The sequence below is a fragment of the Microtus oregoni genome, unplaced genomic scaffold (assembly GCF_018167655.1).
Source record: "Microtus oregoni isolate MIOR12 unplaced genomic scaffold, Mior012 000003F_ref0000135, whole genome shotgun sequence".
Lineage (NCBI taxonomy): Eukaryota > Metazoa > Chordata > Mammalia > Rodentia > Cricetidae > Microtus > Microtus oregoni.
In genome coordinates, this window is record NW_024543062.1 from 22,149,033 (window position 1) to 22,172,013 (window position 22,981).

The 22,981-nt window shown below is 53.5% G+C and overlaps 1 protein-coding gene across 4 annotated transcripts in view; it reads left to right on the plus strand.

Annotated features, from left to right (window-relative positions):
- Positions 1-21,821, plus strand: part of Cux2 (cut like homeobox 2) — a 176,691-nt gene extending 154,870 nt beyond the window's left edge. For 2 of the 4 annotated variants that reach the window (XM_041648033.1, XM_041648035.1), the window contains exons 10-22: positions 797-901; positions 3,161-3,352; positions 3,429-3,487; positions 5,060-5,108; positions 5,183-5,303; positions 6,058-6,699; positions 7,372-7,473; positions 9,700-10,484; positions 10,979-11,144; positions 12,255-12,524; positions 14,347-14,535; positions 15,848-16,121; positions 19,009-21,820. In XM_041648033.1, coding sequence (XP_041503967.1) covers positions 797-901; positions 3,161-3,352; positions 3,429-3,487; positions 5,060-5,108; positions 5,183-5,303; positions 6,058-6,699; positions 7,372-7,473; positions 9,700-10,484; positions 10,979-11,144; positions 12,255-12,524; positions 14,347-14,535; positions 15,848-16,121; positions 19,009-19,771 — 3,717 coding nt within the window. In that variant the 3' untranslated portion in view covers positions 19,772-21,820. Of the gene's footprint in view, positions 1-796; positions 902-3,160; positions 3,353-3,428; positions 3,488-5,059; positions 5,109-5,182; positions 5,304-6,057; positions 6,700-7,371; positions 7,474-9,699; positions 10,485-10,978; positions 11,145-12,254; positions 12,525-14,346; positions 14,536-15,847; positions 16,122-19,008 lie in introns of all 4 variants that reach the window. The other 2 variants (XM_041648034.1, XM_041648037.1) reach the window with 2 other exon arrangements.
- The last annotated feature ends 1,160 nt before the right edge of the window (positions 21,822-22,981 follow it).

The window sequence follows — 22,981 nt, forward strand, 5'->3', positions numbered from 1 at the left end:
GCTGACTCTGCTCTACCCAGGCCACTGTGGATGATTGTTTATAGTTAATGTCAACCTTTCCCCTCCTCTCAACCAGTGCGTTCACAATTAACCTCAGGCAGATACCATCTCACACTTGTGTGAGCCAATGGGTATCACCGTTCCTGAAAGTGGAATTACTGGGAAAGAGGTCTGTGCTTTCTGGACATGGCAAATGGAGCCACACTGATTTCCTGGCTCCCCTTTTGCAGGGACCAGTTTGGTTTCCTGATAATGAAGCCAGTGCCATGTGTCCAAACTTTCAGATCTTGGCCAATGGCATGGGCTTTAGAAAAGGTGGTATACACCTGTGGTAGAGACAGGAGGACCAGGAATTCAAGGTCATACTCAGCCACAAGTTCAGAGCCAGTTCAGACTATAGAAGAGCCAAGTGGCTCTCCCAGAGGCCTATCACAGTCTGTGAACTGGGGCCACCTCTGCAGATGTCCCCTCTGGGGCACAATCTAGACCCAGTCTAGAGCCACCTGGGAATGGGTGTGGACAGCCACTTCCTGCCCTTCCCCCCGCTGGCAGAAGGAGTATGCTTGTTTTTGGGGTCCCAGGCACCCCAACATCATCTAAAGGTGCCCCTGGCAGCCTCTGTTCTATAATGCCATCTCACCAGGAAAGGAAAGGTGCCCAGTCACGAGCTCAGTGGTGGCTTCCTAGGTCGTGGCCTGGGTCAGGACCCACAACATGAGCACCTAGATCCTGGGAGCCCCAGGATGCTGCAGGTCTCGCTTTATGTCTCTCACTCACTCCCTTCTTCCCTCCACAGCGAGCAGAGGCCGCCCAGCGGGAGGTGGAAAGCCTACGGGAGCAGCTGGCCTCGGTTAACAGCTCCATCCGCCTGGCTTGCTGTTCCCCTCAGGGACCCAGTGGGGTAAGGCTGTACCTCAGAAGGGAGTGTGGCAGAGGGAAAGACTAGAGGAGGCCACATCTCTGCCCATGGGAAAAGTGGGAGGTCCTGGAGGGCACTGTGGATGTGAGCAGGGACTCATGGGGGCTGGCGTTGTTAAGGTCGGCCTCCTGTTTTACCAGTAATGCTGGTAATGCTGTAGCCACCATTTTAAGTGGTCCAGCTTCCATCGACTGTTGATTAACAAAAAGCCTTGTGTCTTCCTTCGGATGCCTCCATCACCTTGCCCGGGAATGCTGGAATTGTTCACAGATCGGAGAGGGTCACACCCATTACAAGGTGTGCCAAGATTTGGGCAAAGTGATTGAGGTGCAGTGCGTTTGGTGGCCACCAGGGGGTACTGTGGAACATCGGTCTCGTATTGGTTGGTGGCTGCTTAGGACCTTATGGCCCTGATCAGGCACTAGAAGGCTTGGGGCTTGTACTTAGCCCTTAGCCCTTAAGTCCTAAAACTTACAGGTGACTCCCATGGGTCCTGTCCCTTCTGCCAGCCACATGCTATACAGAAACCGCCTCGAGGTCCCTGAACAAGTTAGCCCATCTTTACCCTTTTTCCTGGCCAGCACCTCCTAGGGTCCTGGGGTCATTGCCTACCTAAAGGTTTTAGTCACCGCCCACCATTCTGCCCTTATGTCATCTCCAGTCTGCCCCCTTCCCATGTTTCTGCATGCGGTGTTCATGTCATCCTTAACACGTGGGCACTATGTCAGAACACTCCTTCAGTGTGTATACTGCACAGTGTCTCTGTCTATAGCCGAGACAGTGTGTGTGCACACACGTTGACTGTGCCTCAGTTTCCTCCCCTCATCCTCACCTACCTTACAGGGTTATGGAGAGGACTGCGTGGCTCACAGAAGGTGCTGGGAACCAGCCAATGCTTTTGACTGCTATGATGAGCATGTGGCTCTGCTCATCAGAGTTCATGGCCTCTTGCACCCACGCGTGTGTGTGTCTGGGATGATATGGATCAGTGACTGTGGGTCTTTGGTGTGAGACGTTCAATGTGTGTGTCTGTCTGTCTGTCCGTGAGAGACTCCAGGAAGGTACATGTGACTGGCTCCCAGGAGACGCTGTCTTTGTTGACCTGCCAGGTGACTGTCCCAGAGAAGCGCTATCTAGAGAGCGCCAGAGCCTTGGTGGCTGTCTGGGGAGGAGTTACCGGTGGTTCTTAATTAACCCCCCTGGAGCCTGCAAATGGCTAGCCAGCCACAGGGAGTCTGGCTGGTTTGGGAGGCAGTTTTTCTGAGCACAACAGTGGCGCTTGATGCTAATTAATTTAATGTATTAATGGCATCCGCTTCCTGTTTTAATTGGCATTTATCTCCAAGAAGAAAGCAGGATTAGTAGTGGTGGGCTGTTTTTGTGCAGGAAGGTTTTCTTTCTTTTTTTTTTCTAAGTACTTTTTAGATTGTGTGACTAAGCCTGAGACTAGCCTGACCCAGGTCCCACAGAGTCATAGGGACACAGGGGCAGTCTCCAAGACTCTAGATGGGTGACAGGCCTGGAACAAATTAGGAGATAGAAGATGCCACAGTAATGTGGACTGTGCCTGGGGTATCTTTGATCTAGCCTGAGGCTCCCTGGTTCCCTGGATGGGTCGATTCCCTCAAACCTGTTTTGGAATTTCCTTTGCCACAGTTCCTCCCTGCTCAGCTCCCCCCCCCCCTTTTTTTTCCTTTCTTTGTGTGTACGCATACATGTACGCATATGGGCGTATATGTGTGTTCCCGTGTGTGTTGAAGCCAGAGGACAACCTTGGATGCTGTTCCCTGGAGGCTGTCCACCTTATTGTCTGAGATAAGTTCTCTCATGACCTGGACCGCAGGGACTAGGCTAGGCTGGCCGGGTAGTGAACTCCAGGGATCCAGTTGCCTCCACCTGCCCAGCACTGGGCTTCACAAGGAGGCCGTCACGCCCAGCCTTTCCTCATGTGCTCCAGAGATGAAACTGAGGCCCCCCTACTTAACCAACAGAGGCTTAGCTGACCTGGAACCTTGTGGTCATCCTCCTGCCTCTGACATCCAGCCATGGTTGTTCTTTGGCAAGAAAGGTTTTGAATGGGGCATGGCTTATGTAGAGGAAGCTGTGCAGGCCATACATAGGAGATAGGAGATGCCTGGGATGTTGGATCACCAGACGGAATGTTCCCTTCTGCTTGGCTACCAGGGACGGCATGCCCTGGCTCAGCCTCTCAAAGCCGCTCACAACCCATTCTGTCCCCAGGAGAAGGTGAGCTTCACGTTGTGCTCAGGTCCCCGGCTGGAGGCAGCACTGGCCTCCAAGGACAGAGAGATCCTGAGGCTGCTGAAGGATGCACAGCAGCTACGACACTCCTTGCAGGAGCTGGAGGAGGTCTCAGCCAACCAGATCGCTGAGCTGGAGCGGCAACTGGCAGCCAAATCTGAGGCCATAGAGGCAGGTCCCAGGGTGGCAGGGTTGGTGGCAGGCTGGGAGCACGGGGCCAGTGTCACTGACCCCATTTGTCTTCTAGAAACTACAAGAAAAGCTCGAGGCCCAGGCTGACTATGAAGAGATTAAAACAGAGCTGAGGTATGAGGCTGAACGGTGCTGGCCGGGACTGTGTGTGAAGCCCATGACCGCCCCTCTCACCTTCCCACTGCAGTGTCCACATCTCCTCCAGTTAGCACTTGGCCCATCAAAACTGGTCCAGTTCAAGCTAGGCATGGTGATGCATACCTGTTAGCCTAGCATTCAGGAGGCTGAGGCAGGGGGCTGTCACCCCAGCCTGGTCTTCAACAAAACAAACTGGTTGTCTTAGTTTGGTCTCTACTGCTGTGGTAAAATAAATGCTAACGCCGGGCGATGATGGCGCATGCCTTTAATCCCAGCACTTGGGAGGCAGAGGCAGGCTGATCTCTGTGAGTTCGAGACCAGCCTGGTCTACAGAGCTAGTTCCAGGACAGGCTCCAAAGCCACAAAGAAACCCTGTCTCGAAAAACCAAAAAAAGGGCTGGAGAGATGGCTCAGTGGTTAAGAGCATTGCCTGCTCTTCCAAAGGTCCTGAGTTCAATTCCCGGCAACCACATGGTGGCTCACAACCATCTGTAATGAGGTCTGATGCCCTCTTCTGGCCTGCAGACATACACACAGACAGAATATTGTATACATAATAATAAATAAATATTTAAAAAAAAATGCTAACGCAAGCCGCAAGCTTGTAACTTACAGATTCCAGGCCATCATCAGGGGAGGCCAGGGCAAGAAGCAGGAGCTGGAGCAAAGGCCATGGAGGATGCTGCTTCCTGGCTTGCTCAGCCTGCTTTCTTAGAGCACCAAGGACCACTTTGCTTGTAGAAGGGCTTTCCTTCCCACACCAATCACTAATCAAGGAAACACCCCCACAGCTATAGGCCAATCTCACAGAGACATTTTCTCAGAATGACTCTGGCCTGTGTCACGTTGACAGAGAAACTAGCCCCGTCCTGTTCCGTGAAGACGTGGAGATAGTCACCTTGTCATAGTTTGCAGTAGACAGTTGACCCTTGGTGTCCCCGGGGTCAGATGCCTAAGCCCCCAGTATGACTGTGGTAGTGTACTCCATGGAAGCCAGGCTCAGCCTCCTGTGACTTCATCCTCTCTTCTCCCGTGACCCCTAGCCCAGTGGCCGCACATCCCTCCTTTCCTGGGAGCTGCTTTAGTGCTCAGCATACAGCCCAAGGCAAATCCAATTTTCGCTTTTTGGAACTTTCTGAAAAACAATGTATTCTATCGTTTCCATCCATGTTTGCTAAAAGCACAAGGCCGGGTAGCCCAATGGCAGAGGATTTGTGAGGCATGCAAGAGGCCCTGGGTCCCTTCCCTAGAGCCACGAAGGAATGGAGAAGAAGGGGTGGGAAGCAAGAGAGAGCTAGGAGAAGGGGAGAGCGGTTGATAGTACTGTAAACTGTAATCCCAGCCCCTGAGAGGTGGAGGCAGGAGGATCAGGACTTCAAGGCTAGCCTCAGCTACATAATGAGTTTGAAGCTAGCCTGGGCTACCTGAGACCCACAGACCCAAGGTTGCCTGGGAAGAATCTAGCAGCAAAGGTATAGACAGCACCTCACTTGGGGCCTCCCCTCCTGCTGGGGCGCTGACCCCAGGCCTCTTCACTTTCTCTGGCAGCATCCTGAGAGCCATGAAGCTGGCCTCCAGCACCTGCAGCCTCCCGCAGGTACATGTCCCCGCCTCCATCCCTGTCCCCAGAAGCCAGCTGCCCCCAAGACTGCACCAACCATGCCGTCTCAGCCTTGCTTCCTGTCTCCTCAGGCCCTGACCAAGCCAGATGACCCACTGAACATGGCCAAGGAGACGTTCTTTCCCAGCCAGAAGTTCCTGATGGAGAAGCCGGCACTGCTGGCCAGCCCTGGTAGGGGACAAGGGACACTCTAAGGGCCACCTGGGCTGGGGTCTGGGCAGGGATGCCTCTGGACTGTTTAACCCCCTCCCCAGGGCCACTGCTGTCTATGAGGCAGGAGATCCAAGACCAAGCACGGGAGTGGAACACATGCTGTGTGGTGCTTCCTCACATCCAAAGTGCTAGGGAGTCCCAAGTCTCCCGATGACCTCCCTTGACCCTGAGTCCAGCTGGGCTTTAATAAGAAGTCAGGACGGGGAGGTGTCCATACCCCACCCCACAGCCAGCCCTCAAGGAATGGCGCACAGCTTAAAATTGCCTTCTCCCCACAAGTGGCTCAGTGACCTTTTAACCTTGTGACCCTCCCCAAGAATACAGCAGGGTCATTAGTCATCCCTTCACTTCTAAACTGAAAGTGCTGGTGGCCGAAGTGGTCACAGTGAGCCCATCCCCGCTTGCTAGGGTAATCATCCCAATGGCAGCAGAGGGCGCCCACAAACCAGCATTTGAAGGGGGTCCGAGGAGGTGGGATTTGAGAATGCAGGGGAAACAGCCAGCGTGGGTGTTTATCTCTGAGGTCTATAGCCTTTCCTTCTCCCTGTCCCTCCATCACCCCATATTTCCTGTCCCCGCTCTCTGAACCCATCTCTATCCGCTCGCTCTCCGTCCGTCACTCTAACCATGTCTCTTGCCTCTGCATATCCCTCTCCTCCATTACCATCGGCCTCTTTGTCCCTCTGTCTGTGCATCCCTCCTGGTGTTCTAGAGGAGGACCCCTCGGAGGATGACTCCATCAAGGGTTCACTGGGCACGGAGCCCCCCTACCCTCAGCTTCCACCTCCGCCAGGCCTGGAAGACCCACTGTCCCCGAGCCCTGGGCAGCCCCTGCTGGGCTCCAGCCTGGGTCCTGATGGGCCAAGGACTTTCTCACTGTCCCCCTTCCCCAGCCTGGCATCCGGGGAGAGGCTGGCTGGGGACCCACTGCTGCCCAAGAACATAATGGGCCCGGCTGCCTTCAAAGGGGAAGCGGGCAATCTGCTTGCGTGCCCACCTGCCTTCTATGGTGGTGCCAAGCCTCCAACGGCTACCGCCACCTCGGCACTCGGCCCTGAGCCCACTGGGGCCCCGGAGCCTGTGGATGGGGCTGGGCCAGAGGAGGAGCAGCTGGACACGGCGGAGATCGCCTTCCAGGTGAAGGAACAGCTGCTGAAGCACAACATTGGCCAACGTGTGTTCGGTCACTATGTGCTGGGACTGTCACAAGGCTCGGTGAGTGAGATCCTGGCACGGCCCAAGCCCTGGCGCAAGCTCACGGTGAAGGGTAAGGAGCCCTTCATCAAGATGAAGCAGTTCCTGTCAGATGAGCAGAATGTGCTGGCCCTGCGCACCATCCAGGTGCGGCAGCGAGGTGAGCCATGAAGCAGCCCCACCACCGTCCAGCGCCATGTGTAACCCGGGGTAGGTGAGCTGCTGCCCTGTGCCTCAATTTCCCCCTTTTGAGGGAAAGATGTATGACCTCACTCCCTCCTTCACTGGGCCACTTCCTCTACTTTTACTCCCCCAGACTCACCCCAGGGCAGCTCAGCCTGGGCTCTAGGCCAGTTCCCCAACTTCCCCATCTGTCAGCTCTCTGGAGAGGGGCTAAAAGGACCCAGAACGCCAGGATGGCAGAGCTGCTCAAGGAGTGGAAACTAGTCAGGCGCACGCCTTTAATCCCAGCACTCAGGAGACAGAGGCAGGTGGATCTCTGTGAGTTCCAGAACAGCAAAAGCTGCACAGAGAGACCCCATCTTAAAAAAAAGAAAAGGAAAGTGTTAGGTGTTGCCATCATCGTCACGGTCTGTTACTGTTAAGCCGAAGTCTGGCTGGGCACATGGCTCAGTGCTAAGCACTGGCCTAGCATTCCCAAGGCCCTGGGTTCCAGCCCCAGAGTCACTGTGCCATCAACCGTGTGTCCTATAGAGTAAGCTGTGGCCCTGCCCTTCCCGACGACAGTCTGGTCCACACCCTCCTGCCCACCTCCGGGGCCTGACCCCCCTACCTACAGGCCCCACAGCCGCCACCTTCGTGCCTCCCCCAGGCAGCATCACCCCGAGAATCCGCACACCTGAGACGGGCTCAGACGACGCCATCAAGAGTATCCTGGAGCAGGCCAAGAAGGAAATTGAGTCTCAGAAGGGAAGTGAGTAGACTTTAGCCAATGACCTCTGACCTTGTCTGCACCTCAAGGCTGCTCTGAGCAGGGGGCGGGCCTCCTCCATCTGTCACCCCAGAGCATTCCAAGGGCCAGAGGACCTTTCTGGTGCACAAACACGGGCATGCCACTGTTCAGGTATCTCCTGCGGCTCCCGACTGCTCCCAAGAAAATATCCCAGCCGTTTAGCAAGACCTCCAGACCAGAGTCTTCATGCCCTCCACGCCTCTCCCAGGACTCCTATAGACCCTGACACTACGCCCTACCCAGGACGTTTAACCAACTCCCATTCACTTCCTGATGCGTCACCTCCTCCAGGAAGCCCCCATCTTACTCAGATGGGCTGGGGTCTTCCCACTGTGACCTACAGTACTGAGTTTGGGATAACTGGACTGGCTTATGCTGCGATTAGCTGATTAGCTGTGTGACCTCGGGCTAGTAATCTGGCCTCTCTCTCTGCCTCCCATCTTTAAGATGGGAATGGTATTAGCCCACTTTTCTGAAAGCTGTAGTGTCAAGTGAGGTCAGTGCTCACCAATGTGGAGGGAATGCAGGTACACAGAGGAACATAGACAGAGCAATACAGTCACAACCATCTTCCATCCGGGCGGTGGCGCACGCCTTTAATCCCAGCACTCGGGAGGCAGAGGCAGGCGGAGCTCTGTGAGTTCGAGGCCTGCCTGGGCTACAAAGCAAGTTCCAGGACAATCAGGGCTTCAAAAGGAAACCCTGTCTCAAAAAAAAAAAAGAAAGAAAGAAAGAAAAAGGGAAGGGAAGAAGAGGGGAGGGAAGGAAGGAAGAAAGAAACAAAGAAGGAGATCTTCCTTTTCCTTGTGATTCTGCAGTCAGTAGAATCCCTGCCACTGACTTAGGGGGCTTCTGCCCTCAGGCCCAAGTTGCACACTTAATACCCTGCAGTACATCCTTGGCTGCCTGTGATGCTAGGTTCAGTGCTCCCACCCCACTGTGCGGTGTCTCCTGCCCCCTGGTGGAGGATCAGCGCAAGTGTCCTGGCTGCAAAGCCGTATAAGGAAAATGTGTCCCCGACTGAGGGCACATGCCCGGTGGACTGTCTGCACTGCCCCACTATCTAATCCTCAGAGCCACTCATGATACATCTTATAGCTCCTACTGCATGCTAGACAGGGCTACAGATGCTGGTGAGATTTAGCAGTCTGGGTGACAGACTGTGTTAAACTGTGTTAACTGGCAGTGTTAAAGTTAGCAACAGGATCGAGAAAATGTTCACGCTCGGTAACAGGGCCAGCGACAAGAGACTAAGTTACAAGGGTGGGCACACCCCACAACTCCCACCTCCACAAGCCCCAAACAGCTGGGAAGAACCAAGTATAAAGAGTACTAGCCCTTGCCAAATCTGCCCTTGGTTTGTAATATTCTCTCTGCTCACTTCCTGTGTGGCCTTCTCTTTGTATGTGTTCATTCGCTGAATCCTGTAGCCAACTGAGCCTCTGGGAACTATGGCCTCCACCCAGTTTAGAGAGTCCGTGTGCCTGTGACCCGGCCCTCCTCTCTCCTCTCCTCCCCTCCATAGCCTGTTTTTTTGTTTTTCCTATCAGTTTATCGTGTTTGCCATTCAATAAGATCTTTCCCTAAATTGTGTTGTTTAACTTACTTGCTTGGTGCTTCTTGGAGACATGTTACACTTCCGATCAATTTTTTTTTTTAAATTTTAATCTGACATAGGATTTCTCTGTGTAGCCCTGGCTGTCTGTAGACCAGGCTGACCTCTGAGCGCTGGAATTAAAGGTGTGCGCCACCATGCCCAGCCTGTGGATCACCTTCCAGAGCTTTGTTTTCTGTCCTGGTGTGTCACTAAGATTCCTGCCTGGCTTTGCAGGGAACTCCCGTCTCGCTGCTGTGTTCTACCGTGTCCACACCATCGCTCATTATCCGGTCTTTTTCTTAATCTTGAACTTGTACACTGTGGGCTCATGGCACATATAAAAGGCATGGTTTAGGTTTGGGCTTTGCCTTGGACACCGTCTTGGCTCCATCTTCACTTTCCCTGTATGTTCTAAGATTTTACTATCGATCTGATTATTTTTTAGATGCCTGTCTAATACTCCACCAGAGCATTACTGCCTGACCAGTCCCCCACTGTTGGACACAGAGGTTGCCCCCACATTCATATGGTATAAACACAACTTGGTCTGATAATGGGCCCTTGTTCACCCTGTCACCCTCCCCCCACAGGTGAGTCCAAGAACTCCACAGCTTCTGTGAGCATCCCCAACGGCACAGCCTCCTCCAGCACCTCGGAAGACGCCATCAAGAACATTCTGGAACAAGCCCGCCGTGAGATGCAAGCCCAGCAGCAGGCCCTGCTGGAGATGGAGTCGGGACCCAGGGGCCGCTCTGTGCCTCCCTCTCCTCCGGAGCGGCCCTCGCTGGCCACTGTGAGCCAGAATGGGGCCCTGGCCTGCGTGAAGCAGGAGGATGGCGGTGGCGGCTGCAGCAGTAGCAGCAGCAGTAGCAGTGCGCAGGCGCCGCTTGCCGTCCTGTCCCCGGCTGCATTTGTGCAGCGGATCATCCGCAAGGTGAAGTCCGAGATCGGCGATGCGGGCTACTTTGACCACCACTGGGCGTCGGACCGCGGCCTGCTCAGCCATCCATACGCCTCTGTGTCGCCCTCCCTCTCCTCCTCTTCCTCCAGCTACTCTGGACATCCCAATGGGCGAGCCTGGCCCCGTGGAGATGAGGCAGCCATCGCCCCTGAGGACGAAGCAGCCGTGGGCGAGGATGAGCCCCCCAGGGTGGGAGAACTCAAGGCTGAGGCTGGGGTCCCAGAGGTGGGCGGCGGGCGGCTGCCCTACTACCCGGCCTATGTGCCCCGCACGCTCAAGCCCACGGTGCCGCCCCTGACACCTGAACAGTACGAGTTATACATGTACCGGGAGGTAGACACACTGGAGCTGACCCGACAGGTCAAGGAGAAGCTGGCCAAGAATGGCATCTGCCAGCGCATCTTCGGGGAGAAGGTGTGGACCACAGGGGACCTAGGGACCCAAGAATAAGGCCCACTGAGACCGTGGCCCTAAGATCTGTAGTCTGGAGGGTGACCCGGGTGGGAAGCCACTGCTCAGGAGCCCAGTCAGATGTCTGACTGGTATCTAGCGATCCCTGGACACTAAGCCAGGTAAAAGCCAGTTCCCTGCCTCCCACACTCCTCTGGAGGTCCCATGGTCCAGCCCCTGAAGATTAAGGACTCAGCCCAGTCCAGTACCTTAATGTCTCTGGTGTTGGAACCTCAGGTTTAAATAGCAGAGGTTCAAGAAGGGGTCACAAACCAGAGCTGGGAGAGAAGACTTAAGTGGGAGGTACAAAGTGGCATCCGGGAGGGACAGTGACCCTTAAGGTCACGTGGGAGTTCTGTACACAGGGCCGTGCCGAGGGTGGAGAGCAGGTTCTGTAGGGCCTGGGAGCAGCCAGGAAGCCCACATATGGGATTTGCTAATCTGCCTTCCACCTGTAGGTCCTGGGATTGTCCCAGGGCAGCGTGAGCGACATGCTGTCACGGCCGAAGCCATGGAGCAAACTGACCCAGAAGGGCCGAGAGCCCTTCATCCGCATGCAGCTGTGGCTATCGGACCAGCTGGGCCAGGGCCAGGCCCCACCCCCGCAGCCCAGCACCACACAGGGTGAGTACAGGGGACAGGGCCTTGCTGGCCCACCTCTGCCCCCTCTCTATCTTCAACACCATTCTACAGCCCCCGGTGCTGTCACCTGGGACACGTGTTCCTGACCCACGCCCCCCTTGCCCTCCTCTGTTCTACCCAGCAGAAGTGCTGAAGGCTTGGGCCCAAGAATTTAGAGCAGGTGGGACAGACAAAGCCGCTGGAGCCCTGTACTTCCTCCCCCCCACAGGATCAAACTCACCAGCTCCCTAGAGACCCAGCATTGCTCTTCAGTCTGTCCTAGCACAGGCCTGGGCAGTCAGCTGGTCACTAATGGGAGCAGCCGCAGGGTGGAGCCTGAACTCAGCAGGGGAAGAAAATGGAGGCCCAGAGAGTTGCCTAGAGTCACAGGGCCAGTGTTCAGGGCTGCTGGCGCCCTGTGGGTGGCACTCATTTCAGAACTTGTGGCTGCAGGCAGAAAGGCTCACCTGCCCCAGAGACCGCAAAAAGGCCAGGACCAGAGCCCAGATTTGATAACCCGATCCAGGGAAGCCACACCTTGAGTCACAGAAATAACCAGGACTGCCAGAGGGCTACGAACAAGGACTTAGTGTTAGGTGACAGAATCCCAGGTCCCAAGTGACCGTTTCACTTGAGCCGTCGGACTAGAGCTTTCCTGTTAACTCGTGGCTACAAAACACGGACAGGCTGTTGGTAGACAGACAGGCAAAGCAAGTGACAGACAGACATCTGGCAGAGACTGATGGGCAAGAGAGGCTGCAGACAGGTGGCAGACAGACAGGCAAGCAGCACTCAGGGGCGGAGACAGGAGAATTGCAAGCTCAAGGCCAGTTTTAGCCATGTATGAAGGCCTTTATCTCCAAGTGGAATTGTTGAGAAGAGTTGAACTACCGTTCATCAGTAGAATGTTTGCCTAGGATGAGGAAGGCTCTGGTTCAACTCCCAGCCCGACAGAAAAAGGAAAAGCTAGGTAGCATGAGGACCCCTGGACAGTCCCTTCCTGGGATGCACTATAGTGGCTGAAGATGCCTTGGTTCCAGTCTCAGCTCTGACAAGCCATCCTGACCAGCCATATCCAGTGGCAGTGACCACCGCACTGTCTCTTGCCTACAGCCAGTCCCACTGAGCCGAGGTCCTCACCATCACCTCCCCCAAGCCCCACGGAGCCTGAAAAGCCTTCCCAGGAGCCCCTGGGCCTGTCTCTGGAAAGCAGCAAAGAGAATCAGCAGCCTGAGGGTCGGGCCAGCTCCTCCCTGGGTGGGAAGCCCTTCTCAGGCAGCCAGGCTGCAGGGGGCATCCAGGAGATGGTGGCCATGTCCCCAGAGCTGGACACATACTCCATCACCAAGAGGGTCAAGGAGGTCCTCACTGACAACAACCTAGGTACGTGGCGAGGCCGGGGTGCTGCCCGCAGCCCTAGACTAGCTCTTCTGGACTTGGAGCAAAGTGTCACTGGGATTCTCCAGTGACCTCAGGGCCAGCCTGGAGCTTCCAGCCAGCCCTGAGCATGCAGGACCCCATGGGAGACGCATGACTCCTACCAGGACTCCTGATGAGGAACGAAAGGGAGGTGGCACAGCTTGGCTCTCAAAACTGCCCTGTGGCAGGCCTTAAGAAACCCCAGTCAGCTCAAGCCTTTAATCCCACTGCTTGGGAGGCAGAGGCAGACAGGATCTCTGAGTTGAGCCTGGGCTACACAATGAGTTCCAGGACAGCCATGTCTCGAAAAGAAAAAAAAAAATTCCATTCCCTGGAGCAATGATGATGCCTGTCCTTGGGACCAGGGAACAGGGTGACTCGTTCCTCTGAATCAGAGATGCATGCCAGCTCAGTCCCCCACCAGGGACACATGCAAGCCCAACAACTGTCACCACGGATTTTATTTTGAGAGAAAGATAGTGTTGTCTCAATACCCAACACGAAGTGGGCACGGTACTCATTCAGTAATCCTAGCACTGTAGGAAGCTGAGGCAGGAGGATAGCCACAAGATCGAAGCCTGCCTGGGCTACAGAGTGAGACCTTTTCTCAAAAAAAAGAAAAAAGTTAAAAGTCAATAACAGAGGCTAGCCCAGCAGTGGTGGCACACACCTTTAACAGCACTCGAGAGTCAGAGGCAGGTGGATCTCTGTGAGTTCGAGGCCAGCCTGGACTACAGAGTGAGTTTCAGGACAGCCAGAGCTACACGGAGAAACCCTGTCTGAAAAACAAACAAACTAACTGACTAAAAAGCATGGGGGCTGGAAAGATGGTTCAGTAGCTGAGGACACGGGCTGCTCTTTCAGTTCCTAGCACCTACATGTGTAGCTCACAACCATCTACAACTCCAGTTCCAGGAATCCAGTGCCCTCTTCTGCCCTCCTAGGGTATCAGGCAGGCAGTGTTGTGAAGACATACATGCAAGCCAAACACCCAGACACATAAATAAAAAAATAAAAACAAACAAACAAACACCTGGACCTGATGATGCACACCTGTAACTCAGAGTTAGCGTTGGGGCAGAGACACGCCGATCCCTGGCCAGCCAGGACACGGTGAGCTCCAGGACCCGTCAGAGATCCCATCTCCTTAAAAACTGAGGTTTAGAAAGCAATTGAGGAAGACCAAGATTGACCTGTGGCCTCCACTGGAAGACAGTTGGAGCCAGGTGTGTCCTTCATCCCTGTCATCAGTACTTGAGAGCCTGGGGCAAGAGGATCACAAGTTTGAGCTACCAAGCAAGATTCTTAGAACACACAAGAAGCTAGAAAGGGACAGGGGTGCCAGAAACGGGAAGCACAGAGCTTGCCCGACATGCATGGGGCCTGTGGTTTGATCCCCGGCACCCTTCCCACCAAAAACAGTCTATAACCCTGGTGACCTTCGGCAGGTGCCCCTCTAGGCTAATCCTGGGGTAGAGTTAATGGGTCAGAGGTCAGACACATTTGGAATTTGGATAGAATCCTCTAGGGTATCCTGGGGGTGGGGTACAAGCTTGTATACAATACAGGGTGTGTGTTGGCAGTTTGGAGGGGCGGTCCCATGGGAATGAAGAACCATCCTACAGAAGATCGGTTTTTGTGTTACTGCCCAGTGCCAACCCTTCCGAGTCTCTTGTGCAGAAAGAGTGCTGGGCCACCCTCCCTGGCCTGCTCCTCCTCTGACTCCCCTGGGAGTGGCTCCCTGTGGCTGGCCTGGGGTGACAATTGCCCTCTGCCCTGTCCCCAGGGCAGCGGTTGTTTGGTGAGAGCATCCTGGGGCTGACACAGGGCTCCGTGTCGGACCTGCTGTCGAGGCCCAAACCCTGGCACAAGCTGAGCTTGAAGGGCCGGGAGCCCTTTGTGCGCATGCAGCTGTGGCTGAGCGACCCCCACAACGTGGAGAAGCTGCGGGACATGAAGAAGCTGGAGAAGAAAGGTGAGACCAGGTCCCTGCCATACGCTGAAGACCCCCATCTGGCAGCAATCCCCCATCAAAATCACATGTGGCATCTTTTGTGCCGTCCACACATCCAGAGATGGCACGTGGTCTTGCCACTGTCAGCAGCACGCTGTCCCCAGCTCCCTGTCAGGCCTCTCTCTCCTCTAGATGAGCTCGATCCTCTGCCCCTTACCTAGCCTATGGGGCAGAGAGCAGACCCAGTAGTTCCTTCAAGGGCATGCTGGGAAAGTGTCAGCATTGCTGGTGCTTACCTAGCATTCATGAAGCCCTGGATTCATTCGCCAACACTGCCTAAACCAGGCATGGTACCACACATCTATAATTTCAGCACCATCCAGGAGGCGGAGGTGGGAAGATCAGAAGTTTAGTGTCATCCTAGGTTACATAGTGAGTTCAAGGCCAGCCTGGACTGTGTGATACCTTGTCTCAAGTCAAAATAAGATACACCTCCAAGGACCTAAAGACTCCCGCTAGACCCCACTGCTTAAAGTTCCCAACTCCTCCTCCCAGTATCGCTCAGGTGGGCTTAAGCCTCTTAGAGCGAGTCTTTATCTGTACAGCCAGCCAGCTCCCAAATAACCACACAGAGACTTAGTATTAATTATGAAAGCTTGGCCAATAGCTTAGGCTTGTTTCTAACTAGCTCATGTAACTTAGTTGACTTTCTGCCTTATGGCTTTATTACCTCATCTTCCTATTACCCATCCTGTTTGCTCTGTGTCTGGCTAGCAACCCTGCCTTCTTCTTCCCAGCATTCTCTCTGCCCTGAAAACCCTACCTAGCTGTTGACTGTTGAGCTTTTTACTAAAACAGTCACAGTGACATATCTTCACACAGCATAAAGGACCATCCCACAGTCGCCTCTGGAGAACCTTCTAGATCTAAACCGCAGCAGAGCTTTTGCTCATGTTTTGTTGTGAGGTCACCATGCCTTCTACCATAAGAGGGCTTATTCAAAGTGGCCCTCACACAGCAAACTCTTGTGAAACTTAGTGGCACTTCTAACAGCCTTGCTGGCCACAGAGCTCCCTGGTTTGAGCGCCCTCTGACTGCAAGCACCCCCTCATGGCCTCTGGAGTGGCTGTGTTACAGAATATCCCCTAACCTCCACCAACCTCACAAGCAATAGCACAGGAGACAGGCCAGCATCTCGGCAAAGCCAAGGGGGCAGTAACAGGACAGGAGTGGGGACACGGAGGGCTCTGCTGGGCTGGCTGGCCACTGCCCCTGGAGATCTACCACCCCTGCCAAGTGGCAATGGCCCCTCACCCCACCCCTCTCTCTCCAGCCTATCTAAAGCGCCGCTATGGGCTCATCAACACAGGCTCGGACAGCGAGTCACCAGCTGCGCATTCCGAGTGCCCCAGCCCCTGTCAGCAGCCACAGGAGCTGAGCCTCATGCAGGCAAAGAAGCCACGTGTGGTGCTGGCACCCGCCGAGAAGGAGGCGCTGCGGAAGGCCTACCAGCTAGAGCCCTATCCCTCGCAGCAGACCATAGAGCTGTTGTCATTCCAGCTCAACCTCAAGACCAACACCGTCATCAACTGGTTCCACAACTACAGGTAGTCACGGATTGGCAGAGAGAGGGCCATGGGAACACGGACACAGGGGCCCAGTAGGTCACGGTAACACAGAGGGTCACAGGACACAGACATAAGGAAGACCTGGAGGTTCATGGGAACACCTGAGGGTTGTCTGGGCCTGGGGGCTGCACTGGATCACAAAGCTGTTTCTAGATTCCCAGATGCACTAACTCTGTCACCTCTAGCTGAGGGACCTGAGCTTTCCCCTGAGTCCCGTGTTGTAAGCTGTAAACAAGACTATAGTGTATCCCCCTTGTCAGTGTTGATGTAAAGGCCTGGTACAACCAGAACTGACAGTGACCCTAACGTCACACCCACCCTGTGCAGTGGCCTCTAGGAAGGAACACCTGCCCCACTGCAGCCTCAGGTGTGGTGGCTCCTCCAAGCATGGCCCCTTTCCATCCTCCAGTCCGGGTCTCAGAGGTCCCAAGTGCTGTGGCTTTGGCGAGGCCACATGGTTTCCTGAGGCTGGCCTAGGACCCCCTGAAGGAGGCTTGGTGGAGACTGTAGGGATCGTGTCTGAGATCCTACCCACTCTCTGAGCAAGAAGTGTCGCCAGGGTCCATGTGGCACTGTGGAAGGGTCTATCCATCCGTTCTGGGGCAGAAAGCTGTCCCAAGAGCCCCAAGAAGGAAAAAGGTTAGCAGGGGTGAGATAGACATTCATCTTCCCAGCCTGCGCGTCGGCATCACACACACCTTAGCTGTGTGGCCTTCGGCAGGTCACCAACCTCTCAGAGTCTCGTGATGATTCCACAAGATGAGACACATCACTCCTGCCCCGCCCCCAGTGCCAATCAGGAACTGTCGGAGTGAGCACCCTACGTAGAGCTTCTACTCAGTGCAGACCCAGACCATAGCACAGCAGGAGGCATGGGTCCTAACAGCTTTCTCTCCTCCCCTCCGGAGCGGCAATGGAGACACCGTCTCTGCTTCTCATTTCTCATAGGAACCAAGCATTCTAACATCATCCATCACATTCTTTAAAAACATATCCACAGTGAGCTGGGCTCCAGAGATCAGGGGGTCAAAGCCACCTTCCCTGAGCCTGATTAGCATATATATGTCATGGGCCAAGTCATTTCACTTCAGCCTGATTAATATGACAAAGAGAAGGAGAGAAGGGGCAGGTGCTTAGGGAAGAGGGCATCTTGTCTCCAGAAAACTTGAACGAAGAGGTCATGATGATTTGAGGTGGGTTTTGAAGAACAAGTAAGAGCGATCTCAGCCGGGCCGTGGTGGTGCACGCCTTCAATCTTAGCACTCAGGAGGCAGAGGCAGGCGGATCTCTGTAAGTTTGAGGCCAACCTGATCTATAAGAGCTAGTTCCAGGACAGGCTCCAAAGCTACAAAGAAACCCTGTTTCAAAAAACAAACAAAAAAAGAGCGATCTCTGTGAGTTCAAGGCTGGCCTGGTCTATGTAGTGAATTTCAAGCCAGCCACGGCTACATAATGACACCCTGTCTCCAAAAAAGGAAGAAAAGAAAAGAAGAGGCTGGGAGGAGGCAGAAACTTTTTTTTTCCTTTTCTCAATTAAAAAAAAAATTAAAAAAAGAAAAGAAAAGAAGAAAACCACGCTTTCCATAAGAAGGGCCCTGGATTCCAAACGCACCATGAGAAAGAAGGGGCCAGGCAATGCCGACAAGATCATGAAGACCTGATTGTGATCCCCAACTCTCACTTTTTTAAAGCTATGAAGTGGGCCAGCAAGTTGGGCTCAGAGGGCATCCACGCCTCCTGATGATTTTGACAACCTGAGCTTGATCCCCAGGACCCACAAGGCTAAAGGAGAGTACCAAGTCCCCCAAGGTGTTCTCTGACTTCTCATACGTGCCTACACTCTGGAGTGTATGCACGCACACTGGACAAATATATGTAATTTAAATTTTTAAAAAGAAAAGACGCATAACACCTGTGATCCCAAAGCTGGGGAGGCAGAGACAGGAAGCTCCTGGGCTCACTGGGTGATCAGTCCAGCCAGTGTGAGTACCAAGTTCACCGAGAGAGTGACTGTCTTAGAAGCTAAGGTGAAGAGTGAGTGAGAAAGACACCAGGCCGCCTCTGACCTCCATGGCTCCCCAAGACATTGAAGATAAAATAAGATGTATGAGTATTGATGAAGTTACCTCCGTATTCTTCCTTTCTTATTGCTGTGATAGAACACTGAGTGAAAACGTCTTGGGGAGGAAAGGGTCATTTGGCTGACACCTCAGTTCATGGTCTATCATTGAGGGAGGTCAAGGCAGGAACTGAAGCAGAACCCATGGGAGGAGCTGCATATTGGCCTGCTGACATGGCTGCTCCCTGGCTCATGCTGAGCTATACATATACACACACACACACACGCACACACACATATATATACACATACAGGGCAGAGCCTAGGGATGCCACCCACAGTGGACTGGGCCCTCCTACATCAGTTCACAGTCAAGACAGTCTCTCACCAACACGGCATGGGACAGTCCAATCAAGGCAGTCCTTCAGATGAGGTTGCCTCTTCCCAGGTTAATTCCGGGTTGTGTCAATTTGACAATAAAAGCTAACCACACATCAGCCAGTGTTGACTTCTGGCCTCCGTGCACACTCACATACACACAGAAGTCTCAGCTACAGCAGCAGAGAGGAACATTAATTACCTGGTGTTTGCTCAGCACCTCCTGTCCCAGGTACTAAAGGGAGGGAGGCAGGCACTGCTCCGTCAGCGGCTGTGGGAAGGAGGAACAGTGGACACTGTAAAGAACAGGACTGGAAGGCACAGCTGTAGACATGGGTGTTGCCCAGGGTGGTCGCTGTTCTTGTGGGCTGAGTCTAGGGTCAGCAGCCCCTGTCGAGCTCCAGACCCTCACCCTTGTCTCTACCACAGGTCCAGGATGCGTCGTGAGATGCTGGTGGAAGGAGCACAGGATGACCCAGACTTGGACCCAAGTGGGGGTCCCAGTGTCCTGCCACCAGGCCACACCCACATAGACCCCACCCCGCAGAGCCCTGACTCAGAGGCTGAGGACCAAAAGACCCCAATGAAGAGCCTGGAGCTGCAGGAATCTGGGAGCCCTGTACCCCTAGCAGCCCCAGACAGGGCTCTGGTGAGGATTAAGCAGGAGGAAGATACAGAGATGGACGAGGACAGCCAACCCCTGGATGTAGGGGATCCAGACAGAGGACAAGGCAGCCCCAAAGAGGAGACTACTCATCCTCTGGGGAATAACAAACTCCTTTCAGAGCCGCCCAACCCAGACTGCCCCCCATTGCACATCTCTCAAGAAAAGGAGGTTGGGGAGCAGGTTCACTCAGACCCCCTGAGTTTCAAGTCCACCTCAGAGTCCTCATGCTGCAGCCTGGAGGGGCCGCCGAACTCTCCCTCTGCCATCTCTTCACCAGACCTCATGACATGCGTGTCACCCGTTCCCTCATCCTCAGCCCCCATCTCCCCATCCCTCCCTGGTGCCCCACCTGCCAAAGTGCCGAGTGCCAGCCCCACTGCTGACACAGCTGCGGCTTTGCACCCCAGCACCAAGGTGAATCCCAACTTGCAGCGGCGGCATGAGAAAATGGCCAACTTGAACAGTATTATCTACCGACTGGAGAGGGCTGCCAACCGGGAAGAGGCTTTGGAGTGGGAATTCTGAACCAGGGGTAAGGGACATACCCCAGTGGTCACCTTTCCTCCTTCCATCTCTCTCCCAGATGGGGTGGGGCCAGAGAGGCAAGAACTCAGCCATGCAAATGTGGACAGCAATGTTAAGTTGTTTACGTTATTGTTGTAACACTAGTTACCTGAAGTTGTGTGTGAGCAGATGCCGCCAGCCCTGCTTGTAGGAGGCACTGGAATCCTGCCTTTGTCCCCTCCCCCACGGGAGGCAGGACCAAAACAACACCACATTCTCACCCAAAAACTCCAAACTCTTTTAGAAAAATAAATATTTATAGACCTCTTTCAGCTATTTTAATAAAGGATCCTTGGAATTTATTCCCAGCTGATGCTGTTTTGATATTAAAGAGCTATAAAATCAGATGCTGTCATTGCTGCTGTGGAGCAGACACAGAAGCTGTGTCATTTTTTTTTGCCATGAGATGAGATTAAAAGACAACTGTTCAAAGCCATCACGAAGCATTCTAAGAAGGACCAAATTCAGAGAACCCTTGGACTGCGGTTTGGTGGTTTTTTCCCCCATGCCTGTCTGTGAGACACAGCACGATGCTGCTGCCCTTCCAGAATCCGCGGTTTGCAAAGAAAAAGTCCAAAAGACTCTAAATGAAAACCTCCATGCTGCTGAGGGTGGGACCATGCTGGTGGCCTGTCTGCGGCCTCCATGTCACAGGAGATCCTGTTGCTGGTGGAAATGTTGCCCTTAGCGAATGTAGTGTGTTTCACAAAGGCCTCCACTCCCCGAGTTAGAAACCTATGTATAAACAAAGTGTTTCCAAAACCTTTGGAAGTCGGTGTAGGGGAGTTACTCAAAGAGAGTTGTTTATGTCAGAGTGACCCTGACTCCCATCCTGAATGGTGCCCGTACTTGGAAGGTTTCTCCTACGGTCTGAGCCAGGCCTTTTTTTCCTAGAAAAGAGAAGTGTTGATTCACCGTAGCCCCCAAAGCTTAGCAACCAGCTCCAAAAACTAGATCCATTCAGCCGAAACCTCAACTCAGTTTCTCACCATCTTCTCAAGTTGACGTCGGTGCATCCCTGGAATGTGTCCGTGAGTCTGTGAAACTTGGAAAGGCCAAGGTCACCACAACATGGCCACCACATCCCCACGGAAGACCTGCTTGGGATCAAAGATGTGACTCCCCTGACTCAGAAGCAGCCTTCCCCCTACATCCTGATTGTGGCTTCCAGGGAGAAAGGACGGATGCCATGGCCTCCGTATCATGTCAGTGGTTGGGTCTGCTGCTTTTATTCCTTTACTCCCCAAGCTGTGGAAGCTGCACTGGTGATAAACGTGGGGTCATCTCTGCTGCCGTTCAGTGCTCAAGGGACAGACCGCTCTTTGGCGCAGTGACTCTTGAAATCATGTGAACCAAAAAGTTGGCAACCAGAAAGGGGGAAGAAAAAAGAATGTTCCGGAATTTCTAATTCTCGTGTGCCCAGCTAGGCAGCAGACAGTAGACATCAGACAGGCCCTGGAAAACCTCTTTTCCACACACAACCCTGGCTATGCACCGAGAAGCTTTCCACTGTATACATTTTTATCCAGAGGAGGGTATTTTTATATTATGACACTAGGAAACCATGACAAGTTTTCAGAGGAATCCATTCTGGGACAAACAAAGCCTGTCTTGGCCTCTGCCACCTCCATTGCCACACCTACCCACAGGGAGACCCTGCCACTTTTCGTCTTGAAGCTACATGTTGAGGTGATCCATGCCACACATCAATGCTACTCAGCAGAATTCACCGTGGCTTTAATGTGACGGGATTCGGTGTGACCTTTGAACACAGAAGCCTGGTTGTGCAGAAGCCCACGGGCCTGCAAACAGATCTGTCCAGTTCACATCCTACAACAGTTTGAAACAAGACAACACAAACACACGAACTGTTTCTATGAGAGATTGATGAACTTTGTCTAAAATTTTACATAAAGGGACACCTTCTGTAAACACGTCCCTAAATACAGAATTGTATAATAATCCCAGGTGTCCCCATCTGTTCTGGAGTTGGGGGACAAGGTGGGTGCACAGTCGGCCCTCAGAGGTATCGTACAAAATTACGATTTTTTTTTTAATTTTTGTTTTGCGGGGTTTTGGTGGTGGTGTGTTTGTTTTTTAAGACAAGGTCTCACTGTGTAGCCCAGGCTGGCCTAGAACTCATAGCGCTCTGCCTGCCTCTGCCTCCTGAGTGTTAGGATTAATTTTTTTATTATTATTAGGGTTTGTGTGGTGTGTGCGTGTGTATACCTGTGTGGCAATCAGAGAGCAGCTTGCCAGGGTTGATTCTGGGCCGTGAGGCTTGCATGATGAGTCTCTTTACCTGCTGAGCCACCTCACCAGCTCAAAATCATGTATTTAAAACTTAGGCTTTTGGGGTTGCTTATTTGTTTATCTATCTATCAAGACAAGACAGGTCTCACTGTGTAGCCCTGGCTTACCTGTAACTGGCTATGTAGACCAGGCTGGCCTGGAACTCAGGAGCTCCACCTGCCTCTGCTTCCTGAGTGCTGGGATTAAAGGCGTGGGCCACCACCATTGGCTCCATGATTTAGTTTTGAGAGAGTCTCATGTGATCCAGGCCCTCAGACTCACTTTGTAGTGCTGGGATTATAGGCATGCACCACCACAACCAACGAATACTGTTTCTCAGTTGAGTCCCAGCAGTCAAATGGGGGTGTATCCCTTAAGCACTGCAGATGCCAACTTCTGAAAACTCTAAACTCTGGCTGTACTGGGCCACTGTCTGTTGTGACAACAGCCAGCTGAGGAGTGGCGTCTCTTGCCCATGGCCTGAGTGGCTATGGTAGCAGCATCTGGTTGGTGACTGAGTACAGAATCCCAGATGCTCTGAAGACAGCCTGGGACTGGAAGGCCAGTGGCCTAAAGGCTGAATGGTTGGACTCTGGGGCCTGGGACTAGGGGTCAAGATTGAGCCTTGCTTTTTTATACTTGTGACCACAAACCACAACCATCAACCAGTCTATAACTAGAGTGGGGAATCGGTCTGTGCCAAAAGAGTCACCAGAAGGGACTTCCCCAGACTGGCATGGTGCTGCCCACTCCCAGATATGTAATGCAGGCCTCAGTTTCCACATCTGTAAAATAGGGTGTTGCAGCCATGACTCAGGGTGCATTCTGGGGTGGCGTCTTGGAATTGTGTGGAGCATTGTGTGTACACCTGTGCAGAGC